General features: G+C 42.5%; 2 protein-coding genes, 1 long non-coding RNA gene and 1 other non-coding gene across 5 annotated transcripts; 2 read left to right on the forward strand and 2 right to left on the reverse strand.

Moving 5' to 3' along the window:
* Window positions 1-3,383: 3,383 nt before the first annotated feature.
* LOC111255780 lies at window positions 3,384-8,476 on the forward strand. 2 transcript variants are annotated; one of them, XR_002675734.1, is made up of 5 exons: window positions 3,384-3,513; window positions 3,899-6,206; window positions 6,926-7,031; window positions 7,170-7,363; window positions 8,049-8,476. It is a non-coding gene; the product is annotated as an uncharacterized LOC111255780 (long non-coding RNA). The 2 variants fall into 2 exon arrangements; XR_002675733.1 differs by having other exon boundaries at window positions 7,215-7,363; window positions 8,049-8,474.
* A 1,124-nt stretch (window positions 8,477-9,600) lies between these two features.
* Window positions 9,601-10,670, reverse strand: LOC101779839 (NDR1/HIN1-like protein 2). The gene is made up of 2 exons (XM_004980884.4): window positions 10,476-10,670; window positions 9,601-10,370 (listed from the first exon to the last, which is right to left on the reverse strand). The coding sequence occupies exon 2, from the start codon at window positions 10,353-10,355 to the stop codon at window positions 9,729-9,731; it is 627 nt and encodes a 208-aa protein (XP_004980941.1). The 5' UTR covers window positions 10,356-10,370; window positions 10,476-10,670; the 3' UTR covers window positions 9,601-9,728.
* A 48-nt stretch (window positions 10,671-10,718) lies between these two features.
* TRNAH-GUG lies at window positions 10,719-10,790 on the forward strand. Its single transcript has one exon. It is a non-coding gene; the product is annotated as a tRNA-His (tRNA).
* Window positions 10,791-10,917: 127 nt separating this feature from the next.
* On the reverse strand, window positions 10,918-14,508 carry LOC101780253 (TBC1 domain family member 15). The gene is made up of 11 exons (XM_004980886.4): window positions 14,273-14,508; window positions 14,095-14,190; window positions 13,899-14,002; window positions 13,553-13,800; window positions 13,345-13,467; window positions 13,160-13,248; window positions 12,973-13,078; window positions 12,775-12,872; window positions 11,686-11,946; window positions 11,335-11,418; window positions 10,918-11,238 (listed from the first exon to the last, which is right to left on the reverse strand). The coding sequence occupies exons 1-11, from the start codon at window positions 14,369-14,371 to the stop codon at window positions 11,218-11,220; spliced, it is 1,329 nt and encodes a 442-aa protein (XP_004980943.1). The 5' UTR covers window positions 14,372-14,508; the 3' UTR covers window positions 10,918-11,217.
* Window positions 14,509-14,540: the final 32 nt, after the last annotated feature.

Here is a 14,540-nt window from a genome sequence, read left to right on the forward strand (position 1 = left end):
AGCAACTCAAATCAAACAGGAACTTAGACACTTCTTATTCTTATGATGGTCAATCTTAGCACATTGATGCACTGTCTTGTTTTATTATATTCAGATGCTTAACCCCTACGTTGTGATCCAGGTCATCGAGAACTCCATCCTGACTGCAGCAGCTGCACTTCCTGTTTTCTTGGCATTGGCGCCACTGGCTGTATGGGTTATGACGAGGTCTGTGGATAGGACTCTTCGGCTTCTGCGCCAAGCATCCCTTTGGGCTGCAGTCATGAACAGCGTGACATGGGTTCTGTTCGCTTTCATAGCTGCCAAGTGGGTTGAGTGCATGGAACTGGTCTTGGCATACCCCATCCTTCTCACCCTAAATTTCACCTACCTGCTTATGGTGTACGGTTACCGCAAGAACCTGTGGATGGTATACAACAACCTCTATGTGTACATTAGTGTTTTATTCTGCCACTATGTCTTCCCTAACGTATCTTTCTCTTTTATATTTTGATTGAAGGCTGCAATTATGAGCTTGCTGGTTCTACCTTGTCTGGGCTATGTGTTCTACGCCATAAAGTTCGAATCATTCCTACCAATGTCTTGAGAAACCATACTAGGAATTGTTGGCCTCCTCATCCTTTTGTTTTCACATGGCTGCTTCATGGATGACATTATGGCAAGTACCTTCTGGATCCCGCATTCCTGCTTATCACGCTGCCTTGATTGAATTGTAGCATTGTCCTATACCTTCAATTGAATGAATTGTACATTGCGGTAAAATATTGAATGAATTGTCCTATACCTTCGAGCAACAGTACATTGCGGTAAAATATTTGTCCTATACCTTCAATTGAATGAATTGTAGCATTGTCAACAAATGACTTCAAATTTAAATTGCAGTACTCTACTTTGCTTGGATTCATCAATGCCATAATAGAGTTTATGCTTCTGATCCACAAGGCAATACTTGACAAGTTTTTAGGAGGCAACAACGGTAAGGAATTTCTTGCAAACATAGCCTGTTTGGACTAAAGCAATGATATCTGTTTGTTGTTTTAGGACCTCCTGCCCTGCCTCCTGATCCGATGAATGATGGTAAGATAGACTTGAACTAGAATCTTTTCTATTTTGTTGTTTTATAACCTGACGGAGGCATCCCTGAAAATATTACCAGCTCAATCACACGCGCAAGCAGCCGCGCATCAGCAACGCAAGTGAAAGCAGCAGCAGCAAGGGCAATACAAATGGCAGAAGCGCTAGAACATTTAGAAGCAGCCGCATTAGAACGACAACGCAATGTCGAATACAATGGTGAGGAACCTTACGGTTTACTTAGCTTGCCTTAATGCACTTGTGACTAAATTATTTTCCATTTTGTTATTTTAGAACCAGGTGATGACCTCAATGGAATTGTTGTTGTCCCTACTGCTGGTAACCATAAATAATATCAGATCATTTTCTTTGGTAACTCAAAATAAATGCGAGGAACCAGTTTCCTTGGACTAAATCTTTATTTTGCTACACTGTGGTTTTTGACATCATACAGAGACCTGCTGGAGGACACCTTCAAAGCAAAACTACACAAGATGTTGGCAGTGGGTTGGAGGAAGGTACATTAGTGTGTTATCTATACGGGAGGAAGGTACATTAGTGTGTTATCTATACGGGCTGTGATTTGTTTTGTTGACCTTATGGTAATGTTTTTATGCACGTTCTACCTATGTTTTAAGTAAACAGAGCAATTTATGTCTATACCTAATTGCGGTTCAAGAGTCCTTGAATGGATAAGGTTTTAGTTTCTCTTATCTTGCTGCCACATAATTTAGTATATGTTAGTTCTTTCAATACATGTTAGTTCTTTTGAGGCTGTCATGGCCTTTGATGAGTTAGGTTTTGATTTGATTTTGCTTATCCTCTTGCTACATAGCTCAATATGTGTTTCTTGTTTTTTTAAGCGGCTGATAACATGTTGTTATTGTTACTAAGATCCTAACTTTTGTATATTGTTATTGTTTTTGGAACCAAAGTGAGCTTTTGTATATTGTTATTGTTTTTGGAACCAACTGATAACACGCTGTTATTGTAACTAAGATCCTAAATTGTTATTGTTTTTGGAACCAAAGTGATCTTCTGTATATTGTTATTGTTTTTGGAACCAAAGTTATCTTTTGTATATTGTTATTATTTTTGAACCAAAGTGCTAGCAAGTGTTGTTTCTGGAACCAAAGATGAAACATGAATGTAATTTGATAATTTGTTGTTTCTATTACTAAACTTGAGAGTGTATCTAATTTGAAACTGATTGAGGTAAGTATGGACCAACGTTGCCCCTAGGCTGCATTATATAGCCACCTCGGTGTCCAGGGAAGGTTCCAGAAACAACACTTGCTAGCACTTTGGTTCAAAAACAATAACAATATACAAAAGATCACTTTGGTTCAAAAACAATAACAATATACAAAAGACCACTTTGGTTCCAAAAATAATAACAATATACAAAACAGCATGTTATCAGCTGCTTCAAAAAAACAAGAAACACATACTGAGCTATGTAACAAGAGGATACGCAGAATCAAATCAAAACCTAACTCATCAAAGGCCATGACAGCCTCCGAAGAACTAACATATACTGAAAGAACTAACATGTACTAAATTATATGGCAGCAAGATAAGAGAAACAACATGCTGCTTCAAAAAAACAAGAAACACATACTGAGCTATGTAGCAAGAGGATACGCAGAATCAAATCAAAACCTAACTCATCAAAGGCCATGACAGCCTCCGAAGAACTAACATATACTGAAAGAACTAACATGTACTGAATTATATGGCAGCAAGATAAGAGAAACTAAAACCTTATCCATTTAAGGCCTCCTGAGCCGCAATTAGGTATAGACATAAATTGCTCTGTGTTTACTGGGAGAATGTGCAATATGCAGAAAAGAAATTTTAGGCATCTTTTTGGATGAAGATAGAAAGTGAAGATTTTTTTTGATTTATGCGTGAATCAATGTACCAAATATCACTGACTCAAAGCTGTCCCCATAGCACCCAAAAATAATCTCATGCATACTGAAGAAAGATATGGCAATAAGCTGCTCCAAATGACATACCAAATAAATATACAGCCTACCACTCTGAAGAAAACATCGCAATTATTAGTGCAACTGCAAGATTAGATGGGAAAAGATGAAGAGTTTTCTTTTTATGAAGCAGCAGACAAGACAAAATGTCGACGGAAACATTAACTGGACCAAGACAAAAGCCCAACCAACAGTCCTGCCCATCATCGATTGTAGCCCATGAGAGGTACTATTGGGTCAAAACCAGCCCAACCAACAATCCTTTTGCCTTCCGGGCCATCTCTCTTCTTGCCTCTCCTCCATAGGGATCCCTTTAGCCTTCCGATCCATCCTGTTGCGACTCGCGACTCGCCCCAACTCTCCGCCGTAGCACCACCGCCTCCGCCTCCTGATCTGGTGATCCCCTTCCTCGATTCTCCTCGACGCGGCGAGTCGGCCAACACATAAGGTCCGTCCTCCTCCGCTACCATGTTCTAGCAGAGCGCGTCCAACACATAAGGTGCGTCCTCCTCCCCTACCATGTTCTAGCAGAGGTAAGCCAGGGTTAGAGTTAGGGTTAGGGTTCCGGTGCGGGGCACCGGCAACGGCTGACCCAGCGTTGGGTGGTGGTGGTGAAGAGCTGTAGATGTTGGGTGGCTGAGAGCAGAGGCGGCTGGGCGAGGTCGGGATCGTGGTGGAGGATTTACCACCGCCGACGAGAGGGCTGTAGCGTTCTTGTTGGTGATGGAAAACATCTTCAGAAAGTTTTGGTTACGATAGTCTTTATGGTTTTGTTTGGAAGACCATTCTTATGTGATAGTAACTGATATTAGACTATGCTTCTATTTTTTCAGGACATATCTCATCTTATTTTTGAAGAGTTGCTTTGTGCCGACGAGAGAGGCACCTGCTAACTGGAATCATGTCCACCGGTCAGGAATTGAAGTTGAAGATGGACAACAACATAACCACCGGTCAGGAATTGAAGTTGAAGATGGACAACAGCATACCCCGTGCTTTTCAGTGGGTAATAGCGTCATCAGCGTCGTCAGCATTGACGATTGGGGAAAGGAACAAGAAGATGAACATGTCTCCTGGTGCTGAGTGGATAACGGTTGTCTGCATGCCACCTGTTTTCATCTTCGGTTCAGCATGTTTAGCCAACATCGTGTTTAGCAAATCCTTCTGGAGCGGCATCCCATGGTGGCTGCCCGTTATCATGTTGGCCGGCGTCTACCAAGCAGTGGTCTTTTTGGCGACGGGGCACATCACCCTCTTCTTGCCGGAGGCACCCTTCGCAGCACGGGAAGCTCTCTTCAATGTCGGTTACAAGGGGATTGGCCTTGCTGTTGCCTTGACCTCTTGCTTCTCGGTGTTATTTAATGACCAGCCGTGGGTGCTCATCACCTGGGCTTGCCTTCAAAGCGCCCTCATTGCTGCCATCCTTGCCTTCTGGGTCTGCCTTGTTCGCGCCTATGGGAAGCAAGGAGCTACGGGAACAAAATCGTAGCGGCTTAGATGGTAGGTAGAATTACAATAATGCACCCTTTTTGGCGCTCTCTCGCTTCTTGGATGGTTAATCCTTTCCTGTAAACAGTGGGTGCCAGTCTATCGTTATTATTTAATAATGTGTTGTTTGCTTGTACAACTTGTTTTATGTATCTGTGATTGGCTTGTGTCTTGCTTCTCAGCTTATACTTTCATAAAACGAACTAATAAGCTTACTGATCAGCAAGCAAAAACAAACAAATTTGATCAAGCAATACAGCAGAAATAGGCATAACAGCTGGTCATTTTAAACCGGCAGCAAATAGTGTATCTGGTAGATTTGTTAGTTGTTAGTTGTTACTTTTCAGTACCGGTAGATTTTAGTGGAATTGATAGCAGAGGGAAGTTACTTTGGAGCTTAGATAGTACTTGGGATTTGAAGATTGCTGCTGTGGAAGCGTGGTCCTGGGATAATGGCATGTGAGTATGTGTAACAAGTTGATGACCTTTGAGAGCCATTTGTGCTAGGAGAGCAATCAGCAATGTCAGGTCCAACCATCCAAGTGCGAGGATGCAAATCCTGGTAGGGCTTGAACCTGTGTTATTTTATAATCTGGCTCAATTTGGTTATTGAAAATTGCAGCCTGTGCTTATTTGTATTTTCATACGACTTCATTGATTTGGGAAGGGAGTTAGCTTCAGATAAGTTGAGATTGAGAGAAGGACTGCAGAATTGGATGTACTATTGGGTCTAAGTTTCTCATATAATAGTTGGAAATTAAGGTGACAAGATTACTGCAGGGCTGAGGGAATATTTTTAATTTAAATTTAGAATTCTCTTTAAGTTTTGTTTCCATTAATTTAGGATTTTCCTGAATAGAAACTCCTATTTCTCTTAGTTGTGAAGTTGATCTTCAGAGTCCAGACCAATGTTTGGAAGATGTAAAAACAATTTTTTTAGTGGTTGCCTTATCTTTATACAAACAACTTCCCTGCAAGAACTGATTGAGAAGTTAAAGATGCCATCCCCTGCTGTGTTGATGAAGATTGCTATTGCTTACTTAAATGATTCCTCTATATCACTGGAGGACCACTACCATGCACTGCAGGAGCTTTTAGTTCTCGTTGAGTGCATCGCTCAACAATGCTAATGGTAAGTATGTGCTTGTTTGCTAATATAGGCGAATGCTCTAAACCTCATCCTTAGCAAGCCAACCCATGTATGAGCATGTAGTTACAGATGCAGATGTCCCTTTTCTTTACTTTTGTCCATAACGGAGAATATGTGCAGGTCGTTATTTACTTGTAATTGATTCATGTTTAGATGATCCATGTACCTGTTACATAGTTAATTGTTTTGAAGGTTAGAAGTATGTTTTGCAGTGTTTTTATGTTTGTTTATTATAGTATATGTAAATGCAAACTTGGATGACTTCCTTTTCTTGATTCAAGAACTTAACTATGTCAGCATGGGTGCTGGGTAAAACCTGTCTGTCAGCATGGGTGCTAGGAAAGCCAGTCAGAACTATGTTTTATTCATGGTGATTTTTTCTTATTCAGTTCTACATATCCTTACAGCTTCTGTTCTTGCTTTATTAACAGTATGCCAATTTGGGTAGGTGGATGTCGCAACGTTGTCGTCTCACATGATGGAACACACAACAATTTGGTCAGGTGAACATGGCTATATATTTGCCTTGCTTTTAAACAAAATATCACTCAATGCACAACAATTTGGTCAGGTGAAGGTAGCGCTAGGATACTGATTGCCAACATTGATGACCTGACCCATCCGAGATCATTTTTTGCTTCTGTTCTTTTATTCAGAAACTTTTTTGCTAATAATATTCAGAAGATGCTTGTGATATTCATCTTAGTACTTGAGCCGCCTATAGTCGAGTACATTCTAATCATGCTGTGTGGTGAAACTCCAGTTTGCCAGCCTGAAACTTGAAGCGATCATCCTCAAAACAACAATATATAGTGCACTATTTATTCTTCACTTATCTGGTTGGGATACAAGCATTTTTTCTGCCATTAATATTATATGATGCCATGTCAACATACTAGGTGAATTCAACCTATCTCTATCGTTTAATCCTGAATTAGCAAAGATGCATTCTTAGGGACTACTATTCAGTGGCGGCTTTGACATGCATGGGTGTTTGCATGAGCTATCTTTTTTTGGCTACCTATTGCTAGAATATGAATGCAGAACAATTATTCTATCTGCAGGTCATGCTCTAATTCAGTTCAACGAAACACATGAGTCTATGATTACACCTTTTTTAACTGCAGTTATGATAGCTTCAAAGGGACAGAGATTGTATATTGCATTTTTCAATTTATAACCATCTTGATAAAAAGAAACTCACTATACTTCATCTTTGTAGATTAAATTCTAGGTGTCTTGTCAACCTGGTTGATTCCTCAGTACTACCAACTGAGGAAGACGCTGGGTCGCATTGAAAGGGAGTCCACGCGCTACTCCTGCAAGAAGTGAGTTCCTTTATCCATTGCTCCAATGCAATTCTTTGCTATGAATACACTAGCCTCTGGCGTTATACTGATCCTGAGGCACTCTTCCTGCACCCTTCTTTCCAAAATTTATTCTGTTGCCAATTGCATCTTCTCAAGATCAATGGATGGTCATACTGTCTGGCATCTGGATTCTTAATCCAGGATTGACTGCTTCAATGCGGGTGCTCTTTGGACACTGCCTGGGGCTTTGCATATTTGGCAGCGCACTGTTGGCTCTTGGGTACAACTTCTTCACGATGTGGATCTCCACCTTCGAGACATTCTAGCAGAAGAGGGACGCAACAGTTCAGGTACCGCTGCTGTTAACCATGCCTTCCAACAAAATTGAGTAAGATGGTATGTAGGGCACAATCAATGGAATCTGCACCTAGACCATGATAGCATTCCAACTTTAATTTAGAGGCTTTGCAGAAACTTCCTTTGCCATCAGCAATCATCTCCGGTTGTCGGACAATTAATAGCTCCTTGCTAAAGACTTCCTTTTCATGCTAGAAGAAATTGGAAATTTTAAGTTGTCTCTTATTGGAAATAAATACAGGAAAATCACAATAAGCTCATCGATTATTTTTTGTTTAACCAATGCCTCTGGGTGATTTCATTGGCATTGTATGAAAGCAACGATCTATAATAAACTTGTCTTTAATTGGTGGAAGAAATGCTTTAGTGTCATGTGCCTCAAACCATGTTAACATGCCGGTTTTTAAGATCAGTTAGGTTAGTGTCATTATGTATCACATACTGACACATTCTGAAGTTAATTTGCTAGCTTAAAAGAAAATGTTGGGCGGAATGTTACACTTGGCAGGAAGCATGTTCTAGGTTTGGAATTTTGTGTCTAAACTTGCACTTCTATTTTTCAGTTGAAATTCAGAGGGTGTTAAGGGGACCATGAACTTTGAACTAGAAAATAATCTTGTACTTTTTTCAAGCCCTTTCCTGTGCTTAGTGTCTCATGAAGTGTTTTTTCTTGTATAGGATGGTTCAGTTTCAGATGTCATTGGCCTTAGAGGCCATTTAAAGCAAGTCTGAGTGATGCCCTCTCAAATTTGCGTGTATGCAATATTTGTCCTTTGCTGGCTGTAGTGTGCAAATAAAAAACTGATGGAAATAAGACGACAGGCTGAACGAGCATGTTCCAAATGCGAAATGCTATACAAATCAAGAAAAGGTTTTGCCCTTGCATGGGTTCATATTGAATTTACCAGACCATTTTTATATTGAATAAGTCAAATACTTTTAGTAGATTGATCGTGGCCAGATCCCAACTTACAGACTAGATTTACTTGACCATGTACGTTGATGGCAGTGCATCTTAGATTGCCTCGTATATTGTATTATTTTGAAGGTGAATCTTAAAGGTTTGTAGTTCACAAAGGTCATATCTCTAAACAACCTTAGGTGTTGATGGTAGATTTTTAATCATGGGCTTCTAAGGAGGTGCTCAGTAAAGTGAATTACAAGTTGTACTTGCAAGACATTTGACAATAATACAAAGTTACCATAACACTACTTAATCGGAACTATAATGCACATAAGATATTTCTTTCATATATATTAGCTAGAAAATACATATTCCATTTGTCTCAAAAAGAATGTGAATTGTATTGTATTTTTTTGGACTGAGGGACCAGAATCGTTGGATTTTGAAACCCGTAGCAATGCATGGGCACGGGCACGAAATCGTTGGATTTTGGGCGAGATGTTCCGACGTGCTGACCTCAATAAAACTGTGGGTATTTTCTAACATAGGCATTTGTACACATTTTATATTTTAGAAAGGCTAATTGATTCATTCTATTATGAATAAATAGCGAGTTGGATTACGGAAAGAGATCTACATAGATTTCTTTAGGAATCGAGGATCTTTTAACAATTCCCTTTAAAGAATGATTAGGGGTGTTTGGATATCTCGGACTAAACTTTAGTCCCTGTCACATCGGATGTTTACACACTAATTAATAGTATTAAATATAATCTAATGATAAAACTAATTGTATAAATGAGGGTTAATTCGCGAGACGAATCTATTAAGTCAACTTATTAAATAGGGTCAGGGACTAAACTTTAGTCCCTGTCACATCGGATGTTTACACACTAATTAATAGTATTAAATATAATCTAATGATAAAACTAATTGTATAAATGAGGGTTAATTCGCGAGACGAATCTATTAAGTCTAATTAGTGGGCTAATTATGGACTAATTAGGCTTAATAGATTGAATTAGCCTCAATTAGCTTTATAATTAGTTCACATTTAATCCTTCTAATTGGTATCAAATATCGAAATAAAATTAGTCCAAGACACTATTCGGCACGAACACTAGCTGCTGCACGTACAGTGCTACACATAGGCACAAGCTTTAGTGCTTTACTGCACATGCACCGAACGCGCCCATTGCAGTCGGTCCTTGGTCAGTCTACACACTCATCGGGTTGTTATTCTTTTTAACCGTGCGTATTATTGACTTGTTTTGGCGCGGTGGTAGGTCATGCTGGCTGAAGGTTTGCAGCGTGCCCAATTGTATGTGAATGAAACAAGAGGCCGATAAACATCATTAGTTTGCTGTGAGAGAATCAAGAAATCTCATAATAATATTTCCACAGCATATAATATAATTGTGATTTCGTGTATTCTTGATGAGGGGAAAAGCCGATCACAAGTATCTGTCGCAGGCGGCCCCGACGGAGTCCGGCAGCAGGTCGCCGTCGGCGGCGACGACCAGGTCGCAGCTGACGTGCATCCTCTGGCTGCCGGAGTGGAAGGCGTTGGTGACCCTGAAGCGGATGGCGGTGGTGAGCTGCAGGCGCAGCGGGACGCGGCCGGCCCGGACGGCGGCGGAGAAGGTGGGCCATGAGGCGTCGGTGGTGTCGGGGCCTCGGACGTCGAGGCGGCCCGTGATGGAGGTGGTGGTCTTGTTGGGCTGGTACCAGCCGGCGGCGAAGGCCGGGCCGGAGGCGACGAGCGCGTCGTAGAAGTGGACGGAGGCGTGCATTGCGTCGTAGTAGATGCCGATGTGGCGGTTGGGGTTGCGGTCCGTGACGTTGAAGGCGAGGCTGGCGCCGGCGGGGCTGGAGTCCGGGTCGAGGCCGCCGGCAACGGAGAAGGAGGCGATGTTGAAGCGCGGGCGGTGCGGGCGCAGGCCGAGCCAGAGGACGAAGAGGACGACGCCGGCGACGAGGAGGAGGCCCAGGAGGAGGGAGCAGAGGGTGTTGGCGAGGGCGGCGGCGCAGCTGTCCCGGGTGCGGCGGGCGCGGCTGCCGCCTCCTCCTCCTTGGTGCATGCTAATAATAACCAGCTGCTAGCCAGCCGATTGAATTGATGGAGTATTAACCAGCTGTTAGCACGCGGGTGACAGTTAATTAACCAAGGGCGAGAGGATACTTGAAGGAAGGAAGCTCACTCATGGCGGCATTCCCTTCCCCTGACGGCGCGGCGCGGTTTCCTCTTTCGGCAAGCTTGGAATCGCCCCAAAGCACGGCAATGCAAGCAAGTTCCATCCCATGGCCATGGCATCCATCGCTGCTGGCCTCGGCTGGGCGTGGCCGGCAACCACCAACACAAGCACGCCGTATTCCTGACAGATTGAGAATCAAGGACCAAAGCATTCTATAAGAAAGGTCACGAAAGAGAATACATCACCAAAGTGGCTGTAGTTTAGTGGTGAGAATTCCACGTTGTGGCCGTGGAGACCTGGGCTCGAATCCCAGCAGCCACATCATGTGTTTTTTTTTATCTCTATCCTAAGTTCCATGTGTGCCGGACCCATTTGGAGTCAACTTTTTTTTTGGCAACATGTGCAGTCACTATTAGAAAAATATTCAACGCCGGGCTAGTAGAGAATATAAGGGGCAAAATAATGTATTTTTTACAATTCATTACCACAAGTCAACAATTTTCGTCTGTTCGTTCGAGTGTGGGCAAGTAATACATTTCAACTTCCATCGTTGAACAGAATACTAACCTACAGTGGACGATTACCTTATTCTGTCTTCATTCACTCGATACATGGAAGGAAGCCGGGAACAATCATGGGGTCAATACTCTTTACACATAACAACTACCACTCTCTTGCTCTTTACAACCCCCGGCCTGTGGTTGTGGGCTTGTGGCAAGTCCCATATACAGCCTCTCACCACCTGATGTTAGGTTTTCTTTCCCTGCAACTGACGAAGAGAACAAATGTTGCGTAAGATTAGAAGCCAACTAGCTGTGCACATCTGCGGCTGAAAAACAAGAAATTTTTTTCCACAGCTAATTACCTTTTTGAGGTACTTCTTGTGAAGCTTCAGTGCAACAGCACAAGCCCTTTGTGCATCCAAGTCCCCGTTAATATTGTTCAATATCTGAGTTACACAAAAAAAAAAAGAAAGCAAGAGTTACATGATGCTAAATCCACATACAAAACTTTAAATGTTTTCTCCTTTTTTCAGGTCTGGGAACAATTCCCTTGCAATGTCCAGTGTTCCCCTTTTCCTGCTCATATGAGTCTTTGCATATGTCATTCTACTCCTTCACAGTGTGAAATAGTGATGCAGCCTTATGTGTTTCTTTTGTAAAGCAAGAACGGAAAAGAGAGATTCTAAGGAAAGGAATGGCTTGATCCAGCTTACCCTGATAACGTCATCGATCCCTCGAGCTTCTTGCAGCAGCTTTGGACCGTTCTCTTTCAGAACACTAGCAACCAGGAAAACCGAAATAGGGACAGGTCCATCACCATCATTTGCCCCATTCTTCATATTCTCCCTCTCGTACTTGCCAAACTGACGTATTGATTTTACCTTTGGTTTAAATCCTTCAATTTTGTGGGTTGCCACCCCAGCTTCGTCATAAGTAGAGAAGATGTCAGGATCGTATTCTAGAGCCCACATCATCTGCAGATAGGATGTGGAATAATATGGCCATTAGTCATCGACCAATTTATTCACAAGCCACGTACTAAATATGGTTGGCTAACTTCCTAAGGTCACTGAACAGTTACCAATGGTAAACCACAACACACTTTTTGAAAACAATTAGATGGTAAGTACATTGCGCACTCCACGGTTCTTCACAATTATCAAAGTTTTGGCTTCTTTTCTTTTGGTGCAGAAAAGCCAGAGTTAAATGCAACTGAAGATAGAACATATATCTTTGTTTTTTTGGACAAAGTGTGCTGGCCTGCAGGATGCACCAGACTCAGCACGGATCCATGTGGATTGATAATTTAACCAAAGTTCAGATAGTGTTTTTAGTGCCACCATGTATTCTAGTCCCTAATCCCCAACTAGATAGTGTTCAGAACTGTTGTTGATTGATCTTGCATTAAAATTCTTACATTTTACATGCTGTAAGAAATTCTAAGATAATTTTGAGAGAAAAACGAGAGATGACTAGTAACCACCACCAGCTGTGGTCACATAATTTTCTGAAGTAGGCATTTTAAAACCTCACACCATGCATTTTGTGAGTGGACACATTGTGTAAAATGAAAGAAGCCATCCACCATGTTGGATGGCATCAGTGACCAAACTTATTCTCGATATATTTGTAGAGGAGAAGTAGTAAATAACAGAGCAAAAGACTATGACAAGGAAAAAGTTCCATTCCTTGACAATTTGAGGCCTAAATAAAATCCAATGGTCCTAGTTTAAATATTGTACTTCATACGGGTAGATCAATTGTTTTTTATTTAAAACCACATGTCAAGATGTAACATTTACCTCCCAAAGGTACAAGGAGTCCCCAAATGACAGTTCTCGCCGGAACAGTACCATGAACATGCGAAATGCAAAGAGATAGTCACCCCCACCAAGTGTTTCTGTGTTCAGGAGTCAACATGAACCAGTTACAGAATGCAAAACCAGCAAATGGTGACACGGGTTGAATGGCTCACAGCTCTACAAGTCTCTGTTCAGTACCTAGGTGGTCATGTAACTTTGGGTCGAGCACCTGAATAATAGAAGCAAGATGTTGAAGCTGGTTTTCCACTCCAACAGACTGCTGTGTGCATCTGAAATTCCCTCGCTTGAAAATTTCAAGCAGACGGCGATTAAAAGAGATGAAAGAATCATGTCAACCAAAAACTGATGGAGAAGCAGTATGTACCAGCCTACGCATCAACCTCTCAAAGCACCAAAATGCATCTGCTTCATCATTGAGCAGTACTATCATGGGTGAACATAAATCACTCATTCCTAATCAAGATGAGGAAAAGAAAAAAAAACAGAAACTTATGTAAGATACCGTGGAGACAATAAACAAAAGCTACTGTCAAAGAGCGAGGTACCCACCTTGACAATAACCAACTTCTTTGTCAATCCATGCATAGACAGCTAGAATATCCCACAACTTTGAAAGATTTTCTTTGTTCTCATAAAATACCATGGAGCGGTCAGTGCGTAGAACATCAAGGCCTATGATGCAGCTTCATTAGGAAAGAAGAAAGCAATGGAACAATGGCAGGCAAGAGTATTGAAAGAATCGCAGGTTAGGCCTTACCAATCTGATGCAGCGTAAGTTTCCATTCAATGATTTTCTTATCCATGACACGGTTCGGGGAGTCGCTGACCTCAGCTCCACTGCTGCTGGTGGAAGTAGCTTGTGTGTCCGAAGCAGCCTCGAGTAAAACCAATGGATCCTTAATAGGGACTCCATCCTCAGTGATGATTGGGGCGGTGACAATTTTACCACTGCCAACGTGAGAATCCATCTCTCTGCATTCTTCCTTCCATCTAGCATACTGCATCCTGGGATAGTTGTTGTTTACGGCAGCATTCAGTTCATCAAATTCCGCAGGGAACGTCAAAAGGGGAAGTACTAGTTCACAGTATGAGAGAGTGGTCACCTTCTCCTGTGCCTAATCTGTTCCCGCTCATCGAAGGTGCTCTCGGGGTCATAGCAGCCAAGCAAGAACTCCCAAACCTCTCCCCTGATGGCAGGGTGGACACCCTAGGAAAGCAAGCAGATACAGAGACGGTTGAGGTCCAGATGAATTTATTATATTGGGTATGAGCAAGGAACATCCTAGCAGCGTAGCGTACCCCTCTCTGTATGCGGCTTAGAACCGAAGCGATATCCAGGCAGCCTTCACGCGTGAACGCAGCGTGCCATTTCCGAACGCTCAGTGTCTTGCCGACCTGAAACCAAAGCAGCTGGGGCTTGGATCTCGAACCAATCGGGGACGGCGAGGAAAGAATTAAGAAGTATGAGCTCACTCACCTTGATCTTGAACCTGGTGCTGGGGACGTTTTGGCTGCAATCGGGGCGGACCTGGTAGAAGGAATCCGCGGCCTGCCCGCTGCTCCCCCATCTCATCATGTGACCCGACTCCCCTTCCTCTTAGCAGCAGATCGATCCTCCCAAGTACGGGTGAGCAGATCAAGAAGAGCACAGGGCGACGAGAGCTGAGCTGGATCCGGGGGGGGGGGGAGGGAGGAGGAAGAGTGGAAGACGACCAGCGGAGCAGCGGTGGTTGATTAGTTGGCTG

The sequence above is a fragment of the Setaria italica genome, chromosome IX (genome assembly GCF_000263155.2).
Source record: "Setaria italica strain Yugu1 chromosome IX, Setaria_italica_v2.0, whole genome shotgun sequence".
Classification (NCBI taxonomy): domain Eukaryota; kingdom Viridiplantae; phylum Streptophyta; class Magnoliopsida; order Poales; family Poaceae; genus Setaria; species Setaria italica.

What these genes read in the sequence shown, in the direction of transcription:
- LOC101779839 (XM_004980884.4), bottom strand. Translation starts at nt 10,355, where the DNA reads ATGCACCAAGGAGGAGGAGGCGGCAGCCGCGCCCGCCGCACCCGGGAC.
- LOC101780253 (XM_004980886.4), bottom strand. Translation starts at nt 14,371, where the DNA reads ATGATGAGATGGGGGAGCAGCGGGCAGGCCGCGGATTCCTTCTACCAG. An exon ending in TAAGCCGCATACAGAGAGGG is followed by an intron (nt 14,003 to 14,094) that starts GTACGCTACGCT and finishes TTGCTTTCCTAG; the next exon opens with GGTGTCCACCCTGCCATCAG. An exon ending in ACAAGAAGTACCTCAAAAAG is followed by an intron (nt 11,239 to 11,334) that starts GTAATTAGCTGT and finishes TCTCTTCGTCAG; the next exon opens with TTGCAGGGAAAGAAAACCTA.